General features: G+C 38.3%; 2 protein-coding genes across 2 annotated transcripts in view; one reads left to right on the top strand and one right to left on the bottom strand.

The window, feature by feature from the left end:
- FMN2 (formin 2) overlaps positions 1-8,809 on the top strand; it is a 160,697-nt gene extending 151,888 nt beyond the window's left edge. Inside the window, exons 19-20 of the mRNA XM_068676282.1 lie at positions 5,237-5,318; positions 6,748-8,809. Coding sequence (XP_068532383.1) covers positions 5,237-5,318; positions 6,748-6,774 — 109 coding nt within the window. The 3' untranslated portion in view covers positions 6,775-8,809. The remainder of the gene's footprint in view (positions 1-5,236; positions 5,319-6,747) is intronic.
- A 2,769-nt stretch (positions 8,810-11,578) lies between these two features.
- The window catches only part of GREM2 (gremlin 2, DAN family BMP antagonist), a 40,548-nt gene continuing 24,238 nt past the window's right edge, over positions 11,579-27,888 (bottom strand). Inside the window, exon 2 of the mRNA XM_068676285.1 lies at positions 11,579-14,894. Coding sequence (XP_068532386.1) covers positions 14,387-14,893 — 507 coding nt within the window. The 5' untranslated portion in view covers position 14,894 and the 3' untranslated portion in view covers positions 11,579-14,386. The remainder of the gene's footprint in view (positions 14,895-27,888) is intronic.

Raw genomic sequence — 27,888 nt, forward strand, 5'->3', positions numbered from 1 at the left:
GAGCTTCTTATCGATGAACACCCTCAACTCCTTTTCATCAGGGCTGCCCTCAATCCATTCTCTGCCCAGCCTGTATTTGTGCTTGGGATTGCCCTGACACAGGTCTCGGCCTTGTTGAACCTCATGAGGTTCTCACAGGATCACCTCTCAAGCCCATCCAGGTCCCTCTGGATTCCCAACAAATGACTTGGGAAAAGAAACAAGTAAAAATTGATAAAGGTAATGCAGCTGATTCTATCTTGTCAAACTGATATGCTCGCTTTTAAGCCAAGATTGGCATGAGTTGGGACAGCTTGATAGCAAATGAGCTAAAGACAGTTTACTGAAATAAAGTCAGTTTGAGAAACAATTGAAAAGTATGAAGTGAGATGGTTTGTCAAGATATAATCAGTCTAGCAAAGCATCTTAGCACGCTGTAAGCTTGTGAATAATTCCCATTACACCATGTTAACTGTGCCTCCTGGCTTCTTCAAGAGCACTTCATGTGCCAGTTCATAAAATCTTAGAATATCCTGTGTTGGAAGGGGCCCACAAAAATCATTGTGTCCAGCTACTCCTGGCTCCATACAGGACCACCCAAAAATCAAGCCATTTTTCTGAGAGCGTTGTCCAAACGCTGCTTGAACTCTGGCAGACTCATTGCTGTGACCACTTCCCTGGGGAGCCTGTTCCATTGCCTGACCACCCTCTCAGTAAAGAATGTTTTGCTAATATCCAACCTGAACCTCCCCTGACCCTGTTAGGCTCCCTTAGTACCTCCCTCTCTCACCCATTCTCAGATCATGCCTGGAGTTAATGTCCCACTTCTAACTGAATATTTGGTTGCACTTGAGAGCAATAGCTCTATATAAAGGGACCAAACAACCTCTATAACAGAATGCATTAGTTGCAAAGAACTTAAATAGTTTAAGTAGAAACAGATCTTCAAAACAATAAATCAATCTATACACATGCCTGCCTTTGCCTAAGGGTCATAATTCGCGGGCACTGGGGAACACCCACCTTCTTCAGACTCTTTTTTTCCACAGCCCCCCTCAGTGGCAGCCTATCTTTCCATGCAGGCCCTGACAATTGAATCCCTGCTCCTTTCCTAGGAATGTCTTGTTAACTGTTTCATGCTCTGAGTGCTTTGTTCTCAACATTGGTAGAGCAGCAGTGTCACTTTGGCCTGGAGCCTGGAAGTATGTCATTGTCTGCATTTTTTTTCCCTTTTTGTGGCTGTTGGGAGGAGCACAGATTGCTCTTGTGTTTTCTCAAAACATCCCCTTCCCTTTTCCCAACATTGAATTAGATTCCATGAACCTCTTCGTGAAGCTCTAGAGACTGACCATAGATGAATATTTAAGCCAGTCTTCCTGATATAACAGCTGGAGTTCACACAATTTTTGCACATCTTGGTCTTAGATTATTGCCTTGCATATCCACACCAAAGTCGGGGGAAGTAGTGTAGGAAAGGTCTGAGCAAGAGGAGGGTATGCAGGAATTTGCTACAGTAAAAATAGGACCTGAATTAATAATGAGTTGACAGAAGTAAGGTATTTTTGCCCACATCTTGTGAATTTGATAGTCAGAAAGATGAATAATCATTCAGGAGCAGTGGAGAAAACCTAAGAAGTTGAGAAGGATTGCCAGTGGCAATTAAATGATATTTTTCAACTGAATTGAGACTATTGTCTTTATCTCAGGGAAAACCCTTTATCTGCTTTTCTAGACCTTGCAGTTTAAATGGTATTGATGTTCATGTCAAAAAATATCTGTTTGTTCTGGAAAGATCAAACTATTTTAATCTTAAATTTAATAAAATAATTATTAAGCTTAATGGTTGGTCTTTGGAAAATGTACTTGTGCACTGCAGAAATTGATACCAGCTCAGGTTTATGACTTAGTGTTGTGGAAGGCTAATGACTGCCTTTATCTCTATATTTCACCAATTTGCTGGCTTTTATATATATATATAGATATATATATATATATACAAATATATATATATATATATATATATATATACACACACACACACACACACACATACATACAGCTGTATATTTGTACAGTATTCTTGGCTTCCAGTTATAACGTGCTCATAAACTAAGCCTCCTAATAATGAGACTTTGATGTGCTACCTTTTGCCTTTCTAATGATATCTCTTGCTGAAGAAGCAAGAAGTATAGGTTGTATTGGCTTCAGTGAGGCTCTATCCAACCACTTGAATCTTCTTGCAGGATTGGAGCCAGAAGACAGCAAGCTATCCCAAACCCACACAATGAGTCAGTGATATGGTTGGAACTGGAACTGAGTGGCTGCTAGCTCTCAGCTTTGTCTCAAGTGCTTTAGGGAATAATGCTTTTCGTCTTCTGCATTCCCGTTGCTATGAATAAATAGGCTCAAACTCCAAGGAATTTTACAAAAGCTCCCAAAAAACTTGGGACCGCAGTTATACCAGCGTCTCCTACATAATCCTAGAAGAATGGCTAGTGCAAGCTTTAAGGTTGTCTTTTCATCAGTCTTGAAGCTGAGAGGCTGTTTGTTTTTTTTTTTTTTTTTTTATGTGTAATTTAAGGGACAGAGAAATTAAGACCATCTTCCTCGCTGAGTGGCATTGTTATTAGCATTTTCTTGTTTCAAGCCAAGACAGCCTTTCTCCAAATAGCTGTTTCTCTAATAGAAACAGAATATATAAAGGTGTTACACTGGCAATGATGCTTAGCAAGACCTGCTTTTTAAAGAATAACCACTATCGTTGTATTAACACAGGTTCCATTCTATAATGAGGACTTTTTTTTTTTGAGTAAATGTTAGACCTACAGGAAACCATGCTGTCTTATGACCTGGTATGTTAGGCAAGCAGTGCTCAATATATCCTTAAAGGGGGTTATTTAAACTGGGCAAAGACTGGAACTAAAGATTTCCTGACATTTCCTGAGAATAACATTTAGGTCTGTGCGAACTGGTTCAGTAAGTGCTTTTGTATATTAAAAATGCTATCATTTGCATGTTGAGTATCCTGAATACCTGAATATATTAAATTGCTTCTATAAAACAGTCATCTTGATAACCTCAGTAGTACTAATACTGTCCCAAGGATTTGATACTAGTTTACCCCTAAGTAAGGTTTCATTTTCTTATGTAAATGTCTACCCGTGAAGGGAGCTAGTTATAGTCATATTTGAAAATGAGGAAATCATATCATAAATGAGCTATTTAATATCTGTAAGAGTGGCTTTTGATAGCTTGGAATGGGTCTGACTTTTTGAAAATATCATTGGAAGATCAATATCACAAGTACTTTTCCTCCTTCGGATGTAAGTAGAAGTAAATCAGAAGAAAAAGTGGAATTTGGGGGGAAAAAGTATCTTTGAATTGTACTGCATTCTATATTATTCCCATAAACTTTTACTTAAAACTATCACCAAGTTTTGGCTGCCACTTTTACTGAATCTATTTAAATACATTTTAAAGGTGAATTACTTGGCTGTTTGACATTTTTGTTCTACATTATGCTACAGCAATCTGTCTGATTTGCAGTCAGATAGAAAGTATTATAGCTTGAAAATAAGAGGTCTCAAAAGCTTCCCCACCTTCCCCCCACCTGTGCACGTAAAGGTCTTCCTACACTAATAAAATATATGGTCATCAAATGAAGAGAGCAGCTTGTTGGAAGTGTTGGAAAAGAACTGAAGTTTAAATTAATTTTTGAAAGTACAAATTTGAGACTTATGAAAAGAACGAGGTGTGTCTGGTGAAGCTGGATGTTGGAGAGATGAATGCAAAGGCAGTTTTTGTAATGTGCTTAGCAGACCCAGCTGGAGTCATATTTTCAGAAATCTGGCCCTTACCACACACACAAAAAATATTTAAAAATAATAGTAACATGAAGTCTGATTCTCTCATTGCCCTATGTAGCCTCAGTGAAATAGTAGACGTGAGTGCTCTGGAGATGAACTGCAAGGAACCAGCCAAGATATATCATTTCTTTAATATAATTTTACTGTTGTTTTTTTTTTTCATTGTTGGATAATGATGAAAAAGCACAGTAAATGCCATCCAAAATCTATACTGTTGGCAAGAGCAAGCCAATATAGGATTTACATTTTTATTTTCAACTTTCTTATTTATAAGTAATAGTCTCATTTCTCATCAAAACAAAGTGTACATATCTCACACTGCTTTATGTCATCACATAAAAAGGGTATATATAAGTCTTTGAAGCTCAGAGAATTCGTAACATAAATCTGTATTATCAGTGTTTCAATAACCATGTGTATTTGGAAGATTGATCTCCAAAGCGAGCAAAAATGTTAGAGCAATGTTCTGCAGTGTGCCATTGAGCCCACCAGACTGATTCTGGCAGGCTCCCAGTCTGAATATAGCCTTCTGGCTTTTGGGGTTGCTTTTGGGGTTTGTTCCCTATCTGGATGACTGAAAGGACATTTATCTCATCACAATGTGACATTTCGTGGTATTTCACAAGGCCTGATTTGTTACCATTTACCAAGTCAGGAAATGCTAATAAGTGACACCCTCATATATGGAACCTGCTCTTCTCTTTGCACCTAAGCAACCAAGTATATTCACCTCCAGCATTCATGTAAGCCTCACGGCTAACTTTCAGTTTCGGAAAGAGATGTGTGCAGTGTCGTGCACCATGTTGGTTGTAAACATCATGTTCTGTAAGAATGATTCTGGACATTTTCATTTCTAGGAGACTGAAAATTTAAAGTTAGAGGGTGAAGACTGGAATTGTAGGTTAAGCTGCTTTGCCATTTTTAATACCAATAAATCTGGGCTAAAGGGAAGTTAGCTTGGTGAGAATCTTCACCTAAACTGCAGTTGAAGTAGTGAGGTCAGGAGTGGTTGAAAAATGATTTCAAAATAGTCATGACACAAAAACTAGCTTTCATAGCATTGTTTGGCATGAATGCTCTGAAAGTTAGTCTTCATGTCTTCCAGTGTATTTTAAATCCTGCTAGACTTGAATCTTTAACTACAACAAAAGTTATTACTTTTGTAACTAGTATTGAATATGCCATTGATTACGCCTGACCTTGTAAGTGCTAGAGCCTGGTACTCTGACAACAGCCAGGGAGTGCAAGTGCTATATTGTGGAGCCTGCTAACAAAAATATGGAGAATAAGGTCCATTTGTATCTTCAGGCCTAAATTTTTAAGTTATATACAGCACTATTTTTGGAAATTGTTTTTGTCTAGTGGAATATTTATAATTTGTCTCATTTCAGAGTTAAAGAAGCAGAGGAAGTCTGTAGACAGAAAAAGGGGAAATCACTATACAATATAAGACCAAAACATGATTCCGGAATTGTAAGTAAAAACTGTAGCTATACTTATGTTCCCATCATTCATCCTACCTTTTTCTCATTGACTTTTATAAGTATGTTATTCTTGATATACTTTTTTTTTTTTTTTTTTTAAATGCTTCCATAAATGGTGTTAATTTGTTAGATTAACAAGTAGTTTAAATGCTGCCTGGTAATGTTACTCCACAAAATAGACAGAGCACAAGCAAGAGTAACATATTATTGTTCTGTCCTGCCAATCTGTCTGCATCTCAGTCTTGATGTGGGATGCACCTGGACGGGAGAAAGGTAGTTACAGTCTTCAGGCTTATTCAGTCTGAAATTACTTGCTTCTAAACCTACAAAATGTAGGGAAAGTTCATGATAGTATGCATTTTTCAAGTTGGATCTCTGTGTCAAGTACTAGTGGCTTCTGTTCCACTTATCTGTATGTCTTTGGAACAGCAGCTCTAGGAAAAGATAATACTGTGCTCTGCCTGTTCTCCTGAAAACAGATAAATAAATTTAATGATAAATGAGTAATTTTTGTCAAATCAGTGAAAAATTTCCAGTAGGATTGCCAAAACGTTGGTGGGACCATGACTTCTTTTACAACAAATCATTTTTCCTATGGCACCTCACATTAAAATTGTATCTGTAGCAACTGGCCATCAATTATATTTGTAAAATCTTATAACAGATGATTTATTCATGTGTGCCCCCAAGCATTATTTAATTGTTTTGTGCTTTGTTGTCATGGTTATTTTACTGTGATATATCTGTGAGGTGAAGCAGGTTGTAATTTACTGTATTCCAACTAGCATAACCTGAGACATGAAGATATGATATGTCATTTGTTTCTTAATTTTAGAGGTTTGTTTCTTAATTTTAGAGGTTAGCTCCAAAAAATGGTGGTGTATTTAGGGAGTTTTGGCTGTGATTCATGGCACAGGAAATGTAAACAGGGTAACAACTTGGTTAGGAAGGATAAACTAGATTTTACTTTATCAATTTTATTTGAAACTGGATCAAGTTGATTTGGATTTCTCCGTCTCCCCTGCATCTTGCTGAATGTAAAGGCACTGACATATAGTTTCTAAAAATAACTACAGGCTTAATTATTCCTGTATCATTACCATTATTATAGACACTGAAACTTGGACTTACAGATAGGCCTGAATATCAGGATCTTGGATTATATACCACTGCAGTCATTCACAGTTACTGAAAATTTGATAGAGTGAAAAGGGAAGTAAACAAAATATTTCACAAGCAGTGTTTAGCTACACTTTACATCAGTTCTAGTTTCAAAGGGATGTTATTTGTGAATTCAGCTCCAGAGTAGGTATAAATCTATGTTAGCTTATGTGTTTGTGTGCTTTACATATTTGTGTGATATTTTTATGTATATTCAATTTCTGCTTTTTTTTTTGTTGTTATTTATTATTTTTCAGAAAGCCAAGATAAGTATGAAAATCTGAGAGAAGAAAAGCAAAAGCCATTGTTACCTGGTTACCAAAACTCAACATGTCTGTGGGTGGGAGGTGAAGGGGAAGGAAACTACACCATCCCAATCATTTGCTTTCTTGACCTTTTTGAATTTGCTTTCTGTTCTCTAGAGTTTTCCACCAATTGATGTGTTAATATACATTCATGAATGAGTGTAATCACTTTAATGGAGTGCCCAGCAATAGACTAGGTATGGACTTGAAACACCTTCCTTGTACTCTGTATCTCCTTTTCCACTCAAAAATGATATTTTGTTAAGTGTATGGTATATTACGAATAGGCCAAGTCAGCATGCATAAAAAGCAGCATCTGCATCAATTCTGAACATGCTGGAAATTTCATTAAGTTTAACTTCATAAGAATGCTACTTGATAAAGTAAAACATTTCCATTCCTACTGGCAACATCTGTCTATCACAAATACTTCATGGCACTGCACTTAGATTAGGGAAAGAAATGTTACTCCTAGTGAATTGTTTGTATCTGTTTCATGTTGGCATTTTGTTGGCATTTGTAGTTTGTATTTTGAATCGTTAAGTGCTGTTTATACAGTATAATCAATGCTTTCCCAACTCGTTTGGTTGCCCTCCATGACTAAATATTTGTGGAACAAGATGTTTACTATAACTATCTTTAAAATCGATAAGGCAGCATACTTTTACTTCATCTTTTGCCAGATAGTGAATGTCAGGTGGTAATGGGGAGGTCAGAAATCCAGCATTTAAAAAAATAAAAATGAAAGGCAGGAAAATACAGAAAAGCACAGAAGTACTATGGAGAGTATGAGATTAGGCTATTATAGTTTGTTAACGTTATAAATTAGCTAATACTTTTACATGAAATTTAGAAGGTGTAGTATAGTTTTAACTGCTGATCAGTTATGTCAGGCAGGCTTTCAGTCACATGTACATGAATTCCTTTTGGAATTAGCTTTACAATTAATTTAAAACTCCTTTAGAGAACCATTAAAAGATGCACATGGAGACTGACATTTATGGAAAACAGTAGCCAATTCTAGTGACAGACTTAGACTACCAACTAATTTACATCAATTTCACACTTAATGTAATTGCAGACTTTTCCTCCAGGCTTTCAGCCTCCCTGCCTAGGAGGTCAATGATTGAAATCTATGACTTAGGGCTTCCATTTTAGACCACGTGCTTAATTCCTAATTTCAATCCAGAATTTACTATTCAACCAATAACAACCCATTCCTCTGGTCTTAAATAAATAGCCCCAAACCAATCAGCCTGATTGATAACGTTTTGCTTTCATGGCTGGCTTTTCCTAAAAGTAACCAGTGTGTGCAACTGAACGAGATGCACATGCTCACAGCCTTGGAGCCTGAAAGATGCTGGGGTAAAGCAAATGAGGTCTAACCTGCTGGGGTGTGTTGTTCCCTGTCTAATCTAGCACATTGAGACATTCCTAGTGTTCCAGAGGCTATAATATTTTATACAAAGTGTCATAAAAGAAAGTGTGAAATTTGACCTCAGGAATCTGTTATTCTTCACATATACCAAGCACTAGAAATGATGTTTTTTTCACTATGTGAAAAGCAAGTCTCCTGTTGCTGACGAACGTATTTGAAATTCTGTTGTTGTAATAATTTCTGGCAGGGATATAAATTACCAAGAACAGAGTTCTAAAACTTTGTGTTGATGGGAGTAACATTACTATTTGGGGAAGTGAAAAGAAGATATTATTTGTTGTTACAACTAACTTATGGAAAAAAAAATCTTTAAAAAATAAAGCTATTTTAATGGCACCGATTCAAATCCATGTTTGTATTTATGTAAACAGTAGTCTTTTCCTCTTAACTTTGCTCCTAAGTGCAAGGATACAGTAGCATGTTTTCATTTGTAGCTTTCCTGTTTCCTTCAGTACCTACAGTATGTATATTACTATACTAAATGAAATAATAGATCATCTAACAAAGATCACTATGTGCAATACTGTATTTAGTGTTTCTATTTCAATTTTTTTAGAATGTTAATTTATATGAAAATAAAATGAATAATAACAAAATAGTTGCCTTCTCTCTTCAATCTCAGGCTGTGCTGTAGTTTGCTTGCAACCATTCACTCCCAAAGCACCATTTCTCGTCAAGGAAAAACCTTTGCGAAGGGATCAGTAGAAACTTTCCTCTTTCCTTGCCACTTGGAAGTACAGTGACAGTAATTTCAGGTTATGTAGACATACGACTTCTTCCCTGGGTGGTGATAGTGAGGACTTTCAGAGCCCTTTGCCCAATCAGACTGTATTACTCACTTCTCTGGCTTGTGCATACCTTCCAGTACTGCATTAGGCTTAGGTGGTTCAAATCCATCTCTTTGCAGCTGTGGAGCTGATTTGATACACAATAGAAGCCTGACTGCATTCTTACTACAAAGGCACCTTTAACCTGTTCCTATTAACACTGCCAACAGGCTCATCAAATTCCTATCAGGACAAAAACATGCTTTCAAAAGCATTATCTGTATATTATATCTTTTATATACATATTAATGAAAATATGTATGTTTTTTTACATCATTAAAGACGTTGTATATGTCCAACAACCTTGTAGTACTGTTACATACATATTAACATACATACATGCTACCCTTTTCACAGGATCTGTAACACAAATGCTAAAAGTTATTTGCAATTCTGTCAAAGGTTGACTGCAGCTGGCAGTACCATGCTGTGATCTAAAGAAACAAGCTACTATGTAGATTTTCCTCTTTCATTGTGCTCTGGCTCAACCTATTTGGGCACCTCTCTTGAAAACAGGTTGGAAACAGTTATTTTAACTTCTATACAGAGTAAAGTAGCCCATTATGTGCAGCATCATGGCTGACCTACAGCACTCCCAGAGTGGAATCCCAGCCTAACTCTCACCATTGCTATTTTGTTCAGTGACACACAGCTTTTTACAGAATTCTGGCCTAATATATATATATATATATATTTTTTTTTTTTGGCTGTTTGTTTTTTTAAGAGGTGGAACAGCCCCTTAGGTCCCTTCACCCCCTGTTTATTGCAACATCAAACATTCCACATGTTCTGAACCTTTGTTGATTGTGAACCCCATATATCTCAGAGTTACTTAAATTGCAGCAGCTAAATAAGGACTTTCATACCTGAGCAGTGGATGTAACTTACTGAGTATGAGAATAAAAGTCTGGCTTTCATGAGGAACTATGAAGATTTGTGGTGTTTTGCTTTGCAAATTAAAGTCTTTCAGAAGCATGGTACTTTGTCATATGTGTTATGACGCAGTAGTGGTTAGCTTTTTTGTAGCAACTTTCATCATCCCAAAGCACTTCCAAAAGTCAGTTAAGTATTAACCAACAGTGGCATTGGGAATGCAATTAGTAATATCTTCCATATGTTGTCATTTTTTCTTGCCTGATTTCTCAGTGATGAGCGTAAGAAGTTGGAAACAGTTATTAATTTAATTTAGAGAACATGTAGCAAGTCTTTTCATTGTCATTATTTTCTTGCATGCTCTAGGTTAATAAGGAGAACTGAGTTAATGTCAAGTCCTTTATATCAGTTAAGTTATGCCAAATTTGAACCGCTGTAGATACAATAAGTGAAACTGAGAGCTGATTTGTTTCTGAAGATAATATGAACTGGTCAACAAACGAAGAAGACAAAAAAGTATGTCCAATGTCATTCAGATCTACTGCCCATCAATCAAATGAGACCTATGTTATGGAACAGGTTTTCCAGGTTATTCTCTTGCTTATGGCAGACCCATCTGTATCTGATAAACATTCATCCAACCTACTTGTAAAGGATTCTAATTGTAAGTCCATTGTCTCAGAAGCATGGTGTCTCTCTGAAGATAAAGAACGATAAACTTTCTGTTGGGTCAAAACTATTTTCTTATTTATTCTCAGCTGTAGCTCAAATTTAAGCTCTTAGAAACTGGGAGTCTTCATTTGTCACTCATCACAGACTGGTGCCCTGCCAAGTCAGCAGTTCCACGGTGGTACAGCTAACACCAGTCACATTTAAGAAATACAGGATCTATCTGACCTACTGCCTCTTCCATCGACGCTGGGAATTTTGCCTTGGTCTTGGACTGCTTCCACAACAGGGACTTTATTGGATTACTGCGTAAACCTCTCGTATGCTTTGGTAGTCAGGCAGCTAGAGGCAGGGAGAGCCAAGCTGGAATCTAGGTTGTAATGCAAACAGATACAAGTTCAGGTGGGTGCTGGGCAATGAAGCTACTGGAAAAGCATGACAGTGGCTAAGAGATGGGCAGAAGCGAATGGGGTGTTGGAGAAGATGGCTGCCTGAGCTGCTTTTGAGCCAAGTGACGGAGTCATTTGCAGGTTCTTAGTAGAGGGCCCTGACCACACTTACTTAGGTAGTGAAAGCACAGCGTAACAGTAAAACCAAATTGCTTATAAACCAAACAAGCAAAACTCACAAATTCACAAATTAAATTGCTGAACTATGAGAGGCTTTGGTCAAGACATTGGGGAAAGGGAAGACAGCAAAGGGTTTCTGCAATGTCAGTTACTCTGCCATACAGGAGACAGCCCTCCCTTCCTAGTTGTAGTCTAGGTGCTTCTTTCAAGGTCCACGACAGGCATCTCTTCTGGCCAAATGATGGCTCACTCATGTTTTCCTTTAAGATTATTTTGTTACTCCCTTTTCCCTGGGTTGGAAGCAAGCAAACAAACAAGCAAATAACACACACTACCCTATACTTTGAGATTCATAGTGTACTCCTTCAAGAGTTGATAGCAAGAGTTCAAACTCATTTAAATCTTAATTGTTGTGTTGTTTTTTTTTTGTTGTTGTTTGTTTTTTTCTCTATGGGGTAAGTTGGTGCCTATTACATAAGGATCTACCTGCATTTTAAGTAAAATCACTTAGGTTGAGATAATAGTTACTTCTCTTTCCACAAATGATGTCAGCAGCTCAGTTCAGTGAGCTTTGGTTGCGCTCTTGTCAGTTAACCAAAAAAAGGCCAGAATTTGTACATGAATAAATGACTCCAGAATCTGCTATTAGTTCAACCTGTTTTCCTCTCTTCACTTGCAGGTACCTTTGCAGTGGAGCAGTGGGGTAGGGGAAAAGGGGAGAAGTAGCTAGGCTTTCCCAAGCTCTTAGGACAATCCATTTACCTGCATCTAGTAAGGTCAAAAGGAAGCTGAAAAATATACTGATAAGAGAGTGGCTGGACACAAGGTGTTGAAGCAAAGCCTATACACCTGGATGCCATATAACCCTATAATAGCTTTATTATTCAATCTATAATTTAATAGTAGACCTATAAAATAATTACATTATACTTAAAGCATTTCTTCATTTTTGTTTTCATTTATAAAACAAGAATTAAATACAGTTTTAACCATCACAAGCTCAACTCAATTTTTACATAAACAATAGCTCCTAGATGGAGCTTTAAGCTGCAGCATATTCATATTGCAATCTGGGGAAAAAAAAAAAAAAAAAAAAAACAGGCAGGGCATAGCTTAAAGATAAAGATTCTTGCACATTTTTCCTAACTGAAGTCACTAGGGTGTTTTTCTCTCTCCAGTCCAAAATGCCTGACTTTCAGTTCATTTCTTTCAAGTGGAGACTGAGATCCCTGGAGTCGTAATAGATTACAGCTATTGCCACCTTTTCCCACACCCACATTGATGCTATCAAGCCTAGAATGAACACTTCCCATTTGGTGGCTGGTATGACTCTGGCAGCATCGTACTGACAGCCTCTAAATCAATCCAGTGTGAAGGGTCTCCCTGTGTACTTCTGAACGATCAGCAGAAAACCTATGGCTGTTCACCTAATAGGGCTACATACCTGACTAACCTCATCCTGCCCGTGCCAATCTCCATAAACCGCTTGGTGAGCTCTTGTGGAGCTCAGTCCCAAAAGCCTCTTAGAGCAGCCTGTCTCACATAATGTGGCACTGAACTCTTTGGCTGGCCAGAGGCCTAAATACGTTAACCCCTTGAAGTGGCTACATGCAAAGAGGCTGGCAGGAAAGAGTTCCCACAGCAAGCTGGTTTCAGTAGATGCAGATGCTGAACCCTAATTCATGCATCAGGGAGTCAACTTGTCATTTTTAATTTGTAAGCTTCAGACGATTGAGCATGCATAGGCTTTGGTTTGGGGAAAGGGGCTGGTTTGTTTTTAGACATCTTAGGATTTTAATGCAGCTGGTACTAATACAGATCAGAACTGGAACAAACAGGATATACAGGACATGCTAAACTCCACCAACTGAATAACAACATAGTATGATCAAAACGAACTGCAAGTGTTCACCAACACTTGATTATGTAGAACTCAAAAGCACAGTGGACCACCAGAGCTGTAATGATTACTGCTGACTCTCCCCCTGTTCATACAGCTGTGACCCATTTCCACAGCACTGACTGATGGGTCTGTCCTTCAACTCTAACATGTTAGCATGGTTTCCAGTCATAGGAGAGATGCCACCCCCAACACCTGATGACACTAATGCATAAGGCAGCTTTTGTATTCGGACCAGCAATGACCGAATTTCGTTCTTTGTGCAACAGTGCTTTTATACCTTAAGTGAAATACTGTTAGTGTTCTCAGCTCTTCTTCCACTACCCATCCACCTTCCCCAGTCTGAGCAGGCATAAATATAAGATAATAAATGGATGTTGTCCTTTTGAAGTAAGAAACACACACATATATAACACACAAAACCTACTAAAAGCCTAGTTAAAACGTTCATTTTAAGCCAGGCAGCTGACCTAGCAACCAAGTCTCTTACTCAACACATTTTAATCTCTGGCATATTCTGCCACAAGAAAAATATACATGGCTAGGTCTATAATACTTTAAACAGCTGTTTACTATAGCTAGGTTACAAAACAAACACTGCTGCAGAGTCCACGTGTTCAGTGTATTCCAGCCACAGCAGCATAAGAATCCATCTTCAATCTGCTGATGTGATCATGGTGGCTGACCTGACGCTTCACCCTCTCCCTTTCAGTTCTCATCTGCAGTTCAGACTACAAGCCCCGAACAGTTTGTCATTGCACAATTAAAGCTGTCTTAAGAAGCTGAGCCTCATCAGAGGGTCTCACTTCCTTTCTGTGTGTTACCCCTTGCTACTCTTCTTGTCTGCATCATCCGGTTCCAGGCTGCACCACAGCACGTCAGAGTGAGTGCAGCAAGCTCTGAACCAACACATCAGGAAGGTGTTCTCTTCTTATGGAAGGGACTGGAGTGTAGGGCAGGGGGCTTTACTCCACACAGTGGAAACATTAATGCTGGATTCATCCAACTGGTCACTTAGATGATCAATCCCAACTTCTGGGAGCCTGCTCCACTCCGGAAGATTCAACCGCCAGATGATACTGGACATACGCTGAAACTTTATGGTGAAGTGCATAACACAGCCCATTAAAAAGCTTTATTCCAGTAGGCAAGTGACAAGGAGCCTTTCCTTGTTGGAGAGATGCCTTCTGAAAGAAATAAAAAAAAAACAAACAAAAAAAAAAAAAAACAAGAAGAGACAGTCTGCCCAACAGGAGAGGAGAGGCAGCAGTAAGTCTGGTGGAGACAACACCAATTAGTAGCTACACATCTGCTCTCACAGTTTGCCCGAGTTGTTCAAATTCACAGACATGCAGCGGCACTGCTTCACCTTCTGAATTTTCTTGAGTCGGAATGGTGGGTCCAGCTCAGGACACTCCAGCTGCACTGTTGAAGAGGTGACCTTATGTGGCTTGCAGAAAGCACAGGACTGAAAGGACTCCTCCTCCTTTTTCACATGCCGTGGTATGTAGAAGGAGTTGCACTGCCCATAGCAGAAGCGGTTGATGATGGTACGGCTTATGCAGCCCTCCTCGCTGACAGTCTGCCTCAGGGGCTGTGTTTTGCACCAGTCGCTCTTGAGGTACTTCCTTTCGGTGACCACAAGGGCCTCCTGGCTGGAGGCCAGCACCTCCTTGTTCAGCTGCTGCCTCCTCTCTGAATTGTTGCTGCTGCTGTCTTTGTACGGGGATGGGATGGCTCCTGCAGGGCGGTTTTTCCTGGTTTCTGTTAGTCTAACCAGCGCTGCCATCAGGAGGACCGACAAGGCAAATTTCCAAATCATCCTGCAACGGCAATACAAGTAGCTGTTAGAAGAGACACAGTTTCAAACCACAAGATTGTAATGGAGTTTTAACTTTACACATGCTGTTAGAAAAAAAATGAGACCTTACTGCCTTTTCAATCTCACCACTTTTCCTAAGAGATTAGGGGTATATATTCTAGGGTGAATATCTATCATGAAGAGGCCAGGCCCTGTTGAAAAATCACAGCTTCCAGCTACTCCCTTTCCCTCATAGGGAAGCTTCTGCTTTCATCACTGAACCAGTGACTTTACAGAAGCTTCAGCTAGAAAGGTTTCCTCCTTTTCTGTGAAATCCTAGGCCAAACAGCTGGGCAAATTTCTGGCTAGTGAAGGCTCAGGAGACTCCTGCCAATACTGTGACAGCTCATTTGTGGATGGCTGTGGAGAGGAGAAAGGAATACCAGGTTACATGAGGTGAACTCCTGTCTGCTTGTTCAGCCCTGGAGTCCCTATCTAGACAAGTTCCATGCCGAAGGAGGGAGAGGTGTCCAAAAGCATATTTTTGTTATTTCAAATTGCTTCTGAAATGTTTTGGGGCTTAAGGCTCTTACAGCCTTCATTTGCTGTCTTTGTGGGAGGCCAAAAACTTGATGGATTTGCTATTGCAACAGGAGGAAATGCTTAAACACAACTTTGAGGACTTCATTACTGCAAGGCCTCCTAGGCAAATAGCTTAAGAAGGTTTGTAAACAGGGGAGAATTCAATATTTACTTTAGATGTTAAGGAATAGGTTAGAGAATAAGCCAGTTGTTAACTTAAAATAATAAGCCAGTTGGCAAAAATACTTTTCCTATGGTTGTCTATTAGAATTTCTTGTTCTGCAGAGCATCTCTTAGCAGCTCCTGGATTTTCATCAACAACTTGTCCAATTCAGTTTAGTAGTGTGTTTAAATGTGCTTCCATGATATCAGAGTAGAAGTACTAAATTTCCTCATGCTCACCAATGAGCATTTCCAGTGCTCACCAATGAACTGTCACAGCTCATTTCTACAGTTTATTTAATTTTGTTCTCTCAGGGAAGGGAGAGAAGAGTATTTCTAGGGGGCCAAAATGAGTGCAGCTCAGAAGCTTCCAGTTCAGAGGTAAGGACATTTCAAGTCTTTCTAAAAGACCTTTGCTCTTAATGGACTGTATTTTTGTAATAGTGTATAGATGAAAGTCATCCGTCTCTTCCCAGTAAAGCTTAAAATCCTTCCAAGTAATGCTTTTTTTTTTTTTTTTTCCTTCAGTGTGATGCCAAGACACTCCAATAAACATAGATATGTCTAACACAGTAGACACTTGAGATGTTATATCCTAACATAAAAACATGCTATTTTCCTAACAAAGAAAGACACCAACAGATCAAAAATGTGTTTACGGTTGTCCTGGCTGTGTGGTGTTTAGCTGCCGGCTGGATTAAACCACAATAATGATGAAGACCTAAGAGAAGACTGAGACAGCAATAATAAATACTTCTCACCCTTCAAAGCAGACTTAACATGTATTTAACCTCTAGAGAGATAAAGATAAGGAACTACTATAGCAGAGTAGGTAAGACAACATCTTTCAGGTAATCTAAGTTTACAAGATCTCAATGTCAGTTTTTGACTAAAATTTAAGGGGAGAAGTTGGAAGTGCTAAAGGAAATGAAAGTGCTAATCCTACTGCTGAGAGTGGAGAATGCTCTGATGCAGATCTAAAATTTCGCCAGATTGCATGCTTGAAACAGAATCACCTTTCAATAGAGACAAGTGTTTCTAAAACTCCCAAAATCTCATTCATCTATAAGTATGCCAGGTGCCTCCATGGTAGTCATGGGCACTTTAAATAAGTGGCCTATTTTTGCACTGCTTAGAATTCAGCACACAAGGTCCAGAAGGTTTGTCCAGATTCTTTAAATGAATCAAGACCAGACTTGGCTTTGTTCACAGGTATTGTCGCCAAGACCATTGGATGTCAACCCCCACAGCCAGGCCAAAATCTAATCAGGTAATTAGTTTCAGTTGAATATAGTGTTCCACGCTTCCTCTGAAATTGTTCTCGTGTTATTCTGTACTGATGGCTGCTTTTCAGTAGTAGATAAAAAAACTGGTGCCCATTGCTTTATGTTTTATGTAGAAAGGGGAGGGAAAAAAAAAAAAAAACAACAGGAATTACGAGACTACATCTTCAAGAAAAAGACAGAAGAGAGCTCTCCACAAGATGTCTTATGCCAGCACTGCGCTGACATACTCTTCTACTTTTCTTTTTAAAAGCAAGAACACAAAGAAGTAATTATACTAACTCTACTGTCCTTCAGCAGGGATATCACCTCTCCAGTTTCATTTCTCTTATTCTGATGGGGAAAAGTATAGGTCTAGAGACACATCAAAAGGAGAGACACTTTCCCCAACCCCTTTCTTTGTGAAACCCTGTCTTCCCACAACCACCCTTTATCATCACAAAATGGAAGTTAAAACAACTTCCCTTTCATGTCAAGGATTCCTATACAGGAATTTTGTAAAGCTGACAGAGAGCTAAAAAAGTCTATAATGTAGAGAAACGTTATAATATCTTTGTAATTTCTGAAACAGTTTTATGTGAGCATGGAAAGCCATCCAACAGAATAAGTAAGATTTATTCAGTAAGTCTATGTTTACAACTCATAAAGCATTATTAATCAAAGCCACTATTGTATGGTTATAAATCAAACACTGCAGTGCATGTTAGCAAGTACTTCTTCAGACAGGTAGGAATGCAACACCTATTTCTGTCACTGATCCCACTCAAGCCTGAACCCTCAAATATGTAAAGGGAGTGTATTACTCTATTTTACTCTAACAAGTCAAATGTGTATCATGTCAGAACATGGAATTTCTAATCACAGGGTTGCCCCTGACTAGCTGGTAAGTCACGCCTTCCTAAACCCTGGCACACAAGCCCCCTATTCAAGCCAGTAAGGGTGCAAACAAGGTCACCTGATGCCAGCAATATGCTGTGGACTACATGTGTTTTAGGTAATTACATGCAAAGAGAAGAGAAACTTTGCTGTTCTCATAAAAACAGATCATTGTGGTAAACTACAATGCAAAGCAACATGGTGAATGCTGCCTGTCTACACACAGAGCAGAATGAGAAGAAGCAAAATATAAGTGAGAAGTCTCCAGCTTCTGGCAAGAACAGAGCAGTTCTGTCCTGTTACAATATCAAAGAATTACCTGGCATGCCGTCTCAAGTGTTGAAAACTGCTAATACTTGTGCAAATGACAGCATGAGTCTATGAATCCCACTGCACTGAGGGGCTCCCCATGTCAGGGACGATGGAAGCTCCTATGTGACAGTTTTCAGCTTCTTTAGGAGTTTGTGCCAGTTGCTGAAACTCCCCAACCGAACCCATATTTTGAATGTGTGAACTGATGCAGAAAATAACCTTACACTAGACACAAAACAGGGCCTGGCTGCCTTTGCTTTTCACAGGTTAAGTTTTTACCTCTTTTAGATACAGAAATCAGCTTCAAGTATGTGTTCATAAGCTCATGAAACATGTCATGCTGGAGCTGTGCTATCACGTACCCAGGAGCGTAAAAAGACTGGCCAAGGAAACAGGAACGCCAAGATCCAGCTCTGTAATCCAGAGAGGTCAGGTCACTCAGATAGGAGGGGAAGACCTAGGATTGCTGCGTCTGCCCTTAGCTTTATTTCTTGTTTGTATCCAATTACTGTGTAACATAAAATATCTACCAAGTCAGGCTCTCTCATGCATACCGACCTTCTGGCCCTATAACTCATGCATTCTTGAAAGCAATCCAGCTCTGTAGCAGGACAGGCAGTAGTGTAACCCCAAAAATAGCCTATAGTTTTGTGGTTAGGGCACTTCTCTGGGAGCTGGAGCAATGGCTTTGACCTCAGAATTCAAGTGCATCATTTTGGAGAAGTCTACCAACACAACTGGGAGCTATCATCCAAAAGACAGGAAAGTAGGTAATGACAGTGCCCATCTGTACCAAGTGACTGCTCTGGTGCTTCCTCTAGTTTGCAAGCACGTGACTTCACTTTCTGAGCTCAGGATGCAGTTTCTGACTATTTCTGAATTCCGATTTCTTAGAACAGCCTGCTTCAGGATTGATCTTCAGGTGGAGAGTAAAAGAGAGGGACATAACTAGAAGATTGCTGTGGTATCTTACATTAACTGCTCAGGAAAACTGCAACTGTGAGACCTATTTGCTTGTTTCAGAATGTAACACATACTTTTGCCTTTATCAGCATGCCTGGAAGCATTGTGCTCTCTGATAAAACTGTAAATACATATGTGGAAGAAGATTTAGTGCTATAAACTTATTCTACAGTCATCAAAAGCACTGTATGAAATAATGGGAAGAATAACAGAAATACAAATACAAAAACAAACAAACAAAAAAAATCAGATATGCTTCATTTTTTGAAAACTTTGAACTTCATTCATAGCAGAAGAGTTTCCCTTGGAAAATGGTTATTTCTCTTCAACTAGCAGCAAAAGGTAGGCAATATAGCCTAGATTAAATCAGTTCTGTGGCATGATATATACCCAGTCATGTTTCATCCCCTGCATCATTCTTTTCCATCCTGCAAACTTCAGAAATACAAGATCTTTTCTTTGGGACTGGCTAGTCAGTTAATTCTGGGAAACTGTTACCAAAACTTTTTTGACTTCCCACTTACTTTCTTATTAGACCTAGTCAAAAAAATAAAATAAAATACAAAACAGCCATATGTATATTAATATAAGAACATGGTGTGCATGGTCAGTACTCAGCATTTAAGATGGGACACAAGAAGTGTTCCTTGAAGACAAGCCAGGCAGTAACTTTTCAAAGAACTGTGACTTGGCTTTAACGATATATGTGGGAAGCCAGGAAATATCATATTCTCTATCAAGAAGCCAAAAATGCTATTTATTTAATTTATTAATGGTCAAGCATGATTCTAATGGTAAATTGCTCAAACAAAAACTACACCAATCAAGCATTTTTGTGCAAGGGAGGCATTTGGTGCTAGCTTTTTCTTTTTGAGTATCCTTTGGAAACTGTTGATCCTGTGTCTCTAAAAACAACAGCAATAATGGAACACTGTATTATATCGTTCTTTTTGCAGAAGCATGGACCTCTTAATGAATGATTCCACCATTAATAGATTCTCATGATTAAATTGGTAAGACTGAGGCCAACCACAACAAAAGAACACGTAGGAGGCAGGGGAAAATAAATAAATAAATAAATAAAAAACTCAGAAAACCCAGTACTGCATATGTTATTCAGATAGTCAGATAAAAACAAACAAACAAACAAACAAACTTCATTTTAGCAATAAAGATCTACCATGTACTAGGAATACTTTTAAAGCATCACTTTAAACACCACGGCACGCAATACCAAAGGGGATGACTGTTTAAAAAACAATAATTAATGCCATTACAGGCAGAAGTTTTTCCATTCTTGCCCTCTAAGAACCTTTTACAGTGATCCGGGAGAAAGCAGTTTTATTGCGTCACAACCCTAGCAGTACGGGTAGAAAAAGAAAACTTTTTTTTTTTTTTTTTCCAGATATCATGTACTTCTTGCATGCTCACTACCTGGCTTGGATGGAGAATCTTTTTCCTCTCCATCCTTCTGTCTTCCTCCCACCAACACCTCTCCTTCAGTGAGGCCCATGCAAACCTACAGGCAATGACAAAAAGCTGTGAATGAAACAGAAGAGGTCTGCCCACAAGCTGGATGTCTCGGGAACCTTACTGTTTTGGCCAGACTCTTGTTCTGTTTCTGAAAGGGTATGGAAGGGTTTCAAACATGTATGGCTGCATCCCTCAGAAGAGGTTGGCATTTCCCCCATGTTAGAACTTAGACATTCTCCTTGTCAAGACAGTTCCTGAAGGTGTTGAATTTAAAGTCATGAAAAATAGAGCATATACATAGATAAAAGTACATAGAACAAATATATTGATGGGGCCAGTCTTTGCTAAGGTAAAGCTAGTTAAAAAAACACAGATGAGGTTACTTCACACTAATTTAAGCTCTCACTATAAATTCTCTACAACCAGGAGTTTTATCTTGAATTTTCCACAAAGAGGCTGGGAGTGTAGAAGAATTTCTGGTGCATGAACACAAATATAAGAGGAATCAAGGACTCAAACGATTGTTCCTGTTATGTTCAGCCATGTTTAATATGTCAGATATGTTATTTTTAGGATAGGAGTAATTATGAAGAAAACTGAAGGTAACTTCACCTTTGGCACTAAAGCAAACTGGCTAGAATTGTATCTTTTCCTTCCCAGTTTGTCCCCTATCTTTCTTATCTACCTTTCTGCCACCAGAAATCCATGTTTATAACCATGGTTTCCTTCTTTCAGAAACTTCAGACAAGCACATTTGAAACAGGTTTGAATGCAGCTGCTCATTTCATCAGAGTTAAGAGATCACATTACTCCTATGCTCTTCTTTGCACTGACATCCTGCCAGGAAGTATATTGATTTAAATATTGTATTACTGATCTGTGGTGTTCATCTCTCCACAGACTGAATATTTCTTATCTTGCATAGCTTCTAAACCTGGGCTTCACTTTTTTATTTTTGTTTTTAATAGTATGAATATTGGAGGAATTCAGAAAAATTTTCTAATTTTCCAAGCTAGGAGCTTGTGAGGACTGTCACTGGAAATTTCAATAGCCGAGATATCAGGTTTTTACATCTAAGATGTGACCTAGAATTCCAGAAGACTAAAGTGACAAAGAAAAAAATAGAAATATTGGTGAAACCAGCCCTGGTATTTTAAGTTGAGATACATTTACTATTTTTCTATCCATGATAAATACCAGTGCATACCAAAAAAAAAAAACAAAACACACCACTTATATAATATATGCAATTCCTAAGGCAATTGTCCAACTAGAAGAAAATATTGAAGGGAACTAGCTTCCAGTTTTGCTTTATTTTTAAGGTTGAATTTTACCCAAGTAATATAGAGAAGCAAGATGCTATCAACTTCAAAATGTCCTCTATTTATCAGCGACTAAGATTTGATTCCACAACTGCATCAGCATTTATCAGTTCTACACAGGCAAAAGCAAAATACAGATGAGGAAGAAAAGTGGCAAGAAATGTAAGTGTTAAATCATCCTATAGTGCTCAGGTAATGCAGTAATGCCATTTTTAGAGGGACCTGAATACACAGAGCTCAGACTGAATACTAACAGGTAACTGGACAAAGACTTTGGGGAATACTGTTATGATTAAAACTCCTAAATTTTGTTGCAATTTCAGTTTCAGGAACTTGTGGTTTTAGAGCCAACCACAGACAAATGTCTGCCTGGTGAGCACATGTGAATTGTCCCAAGCAGAGTGAGATGTCCTACTCAGAAGTGTCTGGGTAGTCATCAGTACTGGCAGCACATGCAACAGTTGGGAAAAAAGAGAGAATGGGGGGAGGGAAAAACCCACAAAATAAAACCAGATTTCTGCTTGCTGCCCATGAGGTTGATTTTCTTTCTCCCAACCTGGTTTTGGAGAATGCTACAGTCAGGGGGTGGGAGGAATAAATAAAAGAAAACTCCTTGGATACAAGGAGAATAGCTTTTTGGAATGGTCTGGAAGCTAGTTCTCCTCTGAATCTAAAAATGTGTATTTTTTTTCAAGAGTGAACCAGGTTAAAAAGATGTTTGTTTTCCTTTTCAGTGTTCTCCCGCTTTTCAGCGTAAGAGCCCCAAACAGGCAAGTCATTTCTGTTTGGACATGAACATTTTGTCCAGCAAGCAATAACAGCCTACATTAAACTTTATTCTTCTGTGCAAAAGACAGCTGGTACACTCCCATTTGGCAGTGTTTCATTCAGGAGAAAACAGCAGAATTCTGCCCTTGGGAAACTAAAAACTAAATCGGAAGAGAAGCGGTGGCTTGAGCAAACGTCTTCATTTGTGACTATCCCTCAGCCTGCTGGAAAAGAGGATAGTCAACACAAGAACGGGGAAAGTTCAGCATTTAAATACAATAGTTCATTTCATTCCTTCCTCGCTGGAGAATCGATACTACAAAAGACTATTTTGCAATGAGTAGTCTCCATTATATTTTTGTTGTTTGCATTACAACAGAACATAGAAATCTCATCCAAGACCAGAGCCTGACTAAGAGGCATAACCTCAGAATGTTTGTAGACTAACTTGGTGAACAACATATGGTGGGACCAGAATAGAGCACAGAGGGGAAGTGAGTTACTGGAGGTCAGAAATTAACTGGGAGTGGACAGTTTGCAAGGTCTTTTAATCACACCGTATGGCACTAATACTATTCTTTTTGCTGATCAAACCAGATTTATTACCCTTAGGCAAGCATTTCTTTAAAGACTTAATACTTTTCTAAAGTGGTTCTATGTGAAAATGTCCTATACGGTTTCCCTGAAATTTGGTAGAACAGAGTTTGTGTTAGGAGTTTTATTGCTTTATAGCTTCAAATAATGGCCTATTTCCAGATCACAAAGCTCATTTCTCCCTCACAGCAAGGGAGAAAACCATTAGTCTTCAATATACGTGTATTACTGTATTTGTACCTTTCTCAGAAGAGGGCATCTGAGAGCACAGAGATCTGCTCTAGCAGAATACTGAGGCCTCTACCTTAAAACACCAGAAAAGTGCTCATAAGATTCTACTTGCTTCTCCTTAGGGACAGGGAAAAGTAATTCCTTCTAAAAATCAATAACCATGTAATCTTGTATATTCAAAACACTAATCAACGGAGAATTATCATCTATTTTTTTTTCCATGTTTTCTGGTAGATTCAGTTATTTGCATTCTGTCAAGCTCTATGTCTATTCTAGAAATTATCTGCAGTTGCTATGTTATTACTTTTACATAGTTGTGTTCATGTTTGAAAAATATAAAATATTATTTATGGTCTAATATTTATATTAAAATTTTTAGTGAGACAATATCCTGTTTATAGAGCTGAAACACATGGATGGCTCAAGAATTGCTTGTATCTCAATATACTACGGGCTACCCTTTTTATTAGGTAGTATACAAATTCCCACCCGCACATAAAATTTCATCTATGTATCCCACAATTTTCCAATATGCTATTTGCAAGAAACACTGAAGCTCAATTTTCATAAAGTTCTTATAAAAAAATAGCATTGATTTGTTGCTTAAAGAGTTTTTCATTTACATTTATCTCTGATTAAATTTGCCTGACAAAACATCAGTTTTGCTGACTAAACCTTACAACAGTTCTGGGAACAGAGTGCAGAAGACCTACGGTAATGAACAAACTAAACAACTATCAAGCCAATGTTAACCCCAGCCAGGCAAACATGTAACTAAGTGCCTTACCAGAACAATTAGCTTCACAGAGCAGCATTTTTCTCCTCAATTATGCTGAATTTAGAGAATCCCCCATTTTTTTAGTCTTTTCTTAATGAGCAACGTGAATTGTACATCTGACAATTCCTCACAATTACATTTTTTAATCCACTGGTCCAATTTCAAACAACTTCGACAACAAGGCAGTTTTGAAACATCCATTGCAGTGCACTGTGTTTGTTCCTGGGTGTACAGGAAGACACAAAAGTTATTTCAAGCAAGAGGAGGGTCAAACAAGTCAAGGATATCATTGTTTGGTACCTTAAGTGGTGTGAGTAGTAAAGATGCTGTTTAGAGTTACTGTAGTGGACTGGCAAACCAAACACATCCATAGAAAATCAGAATTCATGAGTTCTAACGTTCATGTGTAACACAAGACCCCTTGAAACAAAAATAGGTCACCTCCAAGTTTTTACTACATTCTCTTGTTCAGTGTATAAGCTGGCCCAATGGTTAAGAAAGCCTTATTTGCATCACACATAGATGGAAGCTAGGCGAGAATGCTTCACTGCTGTTGACCATGCATGGTATTACCACTGAGTTGATCCTGTGATATCTTGGATCCCCTTTTGTTAACAAATTTACTTGGGGAGTTACAAGATATTTTCTTGTTTCCCTAAGGCCTCTGCCTGGCTTACTTTTACACTTATATTTTGTGGGTTAACTAATGGTCCATCAGAAACTCTGTTTAACTACTTTTGTTTCAAATGTTTAACTCAGTTGTTGGTGTTTTCTCTGAGAGAGAACCTGTTCGCTCAAGATCACATATGAGAAAATTCAGGTACAAGACTGAAGTGCAATTGAAATTTGTGAGGGCTTAGAAGGACAGAAACCACATATCCTGATGGTTGTTTGTGTATGCATGTTTGCAAGTCTATAAATTAAAATGAAATTTTGAGTTCAAAAACTTCAGAGTTATATGGCTTCTTGGCTATGGCAGTATGTGTCAACTGACGTCCTGATGCAAACTCCTCAATATGGAACCATTATGACCCTTGTTTTCCAGTTATTTTGTTAAGTTAACTAAAGGAATTTTAACTTATTTCACTACAAGTCTATCAATATTTACAAATTGAAAGTAATGTTTACTACTGTCATAGCTGTCAGCTTGACCAAAATAAATCACATCAGCAGATAATCAACTGCCAAAAGTACAAAAGTTATGAGGTGCTAAATTCAGAAATACAAATAAAATTGTAATCAGTCATTATTAATATAAACATTGCTAAATACCTAGGTATTTCAATACCACTTTCTAGATACACTGGAAAATGTATAGTGCACAGAATATAAAGACAAACTGCAGTTTATTCATAATTATTGGCAGTGTGAGTTGCTTAACCAGAAGCTGAACCTCCAGTGAAATACTGCAGAAAAGTTTACATCCAAATTCTGGAAACTTACTCTGTCCTTCCCACTTCACACTGATGGCAACACGTGGCTGTCCCACATCTATGTTCTTGTGGCTTTGATTCATGCTCTGCTCAGTGATTCTTCCTCTGACATTGCCCTAAGAATGTAAATATTTGTTCTGTCTGTATTCTGGTTTACAGACTTGGCCCATTATTGAAAGTGAAGGCTATAATTCAATCATAGAAGGATCTGTTGCCATGCATAAACTGGGATTTTATATTTTATGACCTAGGCTTAGCAGAGCAACTGTCTTCCTACTCACCTCCCCCTCTCCTTGTCCATGACTAAATTATGGTTCTAATTGAAACCTAGTATTATTCTATTTCTCTTCTTCTGCCGAGAGGAAGACCAGAGTTATCATTTGGAATGCAAACCAAGCCACAGGAGCCTGGATGAGGTACTTTAATGACAGGTCCTCCTACACAGCACATTTGCAGTCTTTCTGCTAATTAATTTGATTTCCTTTGTCTAGACTAACATAATACAGCAAGTTATGCTCATTTAAAGGAGGATTGTTAGCTTTTCAGTTCTCTTCAAATGAGGAAGAAAGAAGAGTCAATAGACTGGAATCTGGGGGAGACTGACTTTGTCCTTGACGACACCATTGCTTATGTTTTCACTTGACCAAGACTTTGTCTCTAGGAGAACCTGAGACAGTACTATCATCACAGGAGAAACTATAATCAAAATCAGATATTGTTGGTATGTGCATGGCAAGGCAGTGGCAGTTACATAGAAGGGTTTTGTCTACTATGTACTGCAGTCAGCAGCTTTCTTCCTGGCAATCACTTGGCATTTAGTGTTCACAGCTCCTGACATCCACAGAGGGCTGAACAAACATATAATTAAAAACACACATGAGCTGGTTTCCTCAGACTCCCTTCAAAGAATAAAAGGAGATTCAGAAGTGTGCCACTGGACAAGTGAATGAGAGGCAAAACTAGTATTGGGATTTAAAGTAACAACTCAATATTTGGAACAAGAAATGTTCATTCAACCATCTTTACAATGATTGAAACTGTGAAGCTGGACAGAGTCTCAAAGGTGAGCTGTCATTCAAATACAGTTTGGGAAATGGAATGATGCATGACAAACAGATGAACTGATTTGGATATGAAAATTCAGTCTTTTGAATCAGGACGGCAGATCCAGTTTTAATACCAGAAAGGAAAGTGTAAAGGACTTATATATCATATAGGTATCACGTGGAATGGAATGAGTGCACATATTTCTTAGTGATGGCAGGAAGGATGCTCCCTATGACAGATGAAGAAAGGAGGAAGCCTACAGAAAAAATTACCAAACTTTTCTGCTCACAGACACACAGGAAAGGGCCAGAGCTCCCCTTCTGTAGGCAATTTCAGGATCATTTCTAACCTTGTAACCACAGTTGCATTTATCATTTTGCAGCATCAAAAAGGGGAAAGATTCCAACTTTGAGACCTTCTGGCTCAGAGATTTTTTTTTTTTTGCTAATAGTAATTGAAGACATAAACACAAGTAAAAGATGAACAGCACCAACTGTTGGTGAAGATGAACAAACCAACTTTTTTTTTTTTTTTCACAATGTTTGACCATAAGCCATTCCCACTGTGTCACCGCTGTTCACATTTGAATAATTTTCCATTACACACTTTCAAGTTCATTAGAAGCAGACAAGTAAAAATAAATCTAAATATTATTTTCTTCGGTTCTTTCAGAAAGTTATTCTCAGAAATTTCAGGAAGGATCACAGAATGAGTTAACTAATATCTAGCCAGAAATTTAAATACAACAAGTTCAATTTCTCTTCCAGGTCTATCAAAGGCCTTTACTCTAGCTCTAATTTTGGCGGCACTTCTTTGAAGAGACAGATGACACCTTTGGTCACCTGTGATGGCCTCATACTACCATGTACAGGGAGAAAGATACCAATACTCCACTTCATGTCATTGCTTGATTTGATTGACAGTTATGAGTTGTGCAAGTGAAATGGCAAAGACAGATTTCCTTTGACACAATTACAGTATGCTATACATTAGCTAGCATTCCCATATGTGACAAGGAAATGCAAGACTGATTGTGAGGCTGAGAAATGAGTGATTAGAAAGTTTGGTCTTTTTTTTTTTTTTTTCCTTTCTTATTACAAAGCAGTCAGAGAATATGTTGTACATTATAGTCTAAAACATTTTACTAATCCTGCCACTTATGGCTGGTTCAAGCATTTACTTACTTCTTGCT

Source organism: Anas acuta, chromosome 3 (genome assembly GCF_963932015.1).
Source record: "Anas acuta chromosome 3, bAnaAcu1.1, whole genome shotgun sequence".
Lineage (NCBI taxonomy): Eukaryota > Metazoa > Chordata > Aves > Anseriformes > Anatidae > Anas > Anas acuta.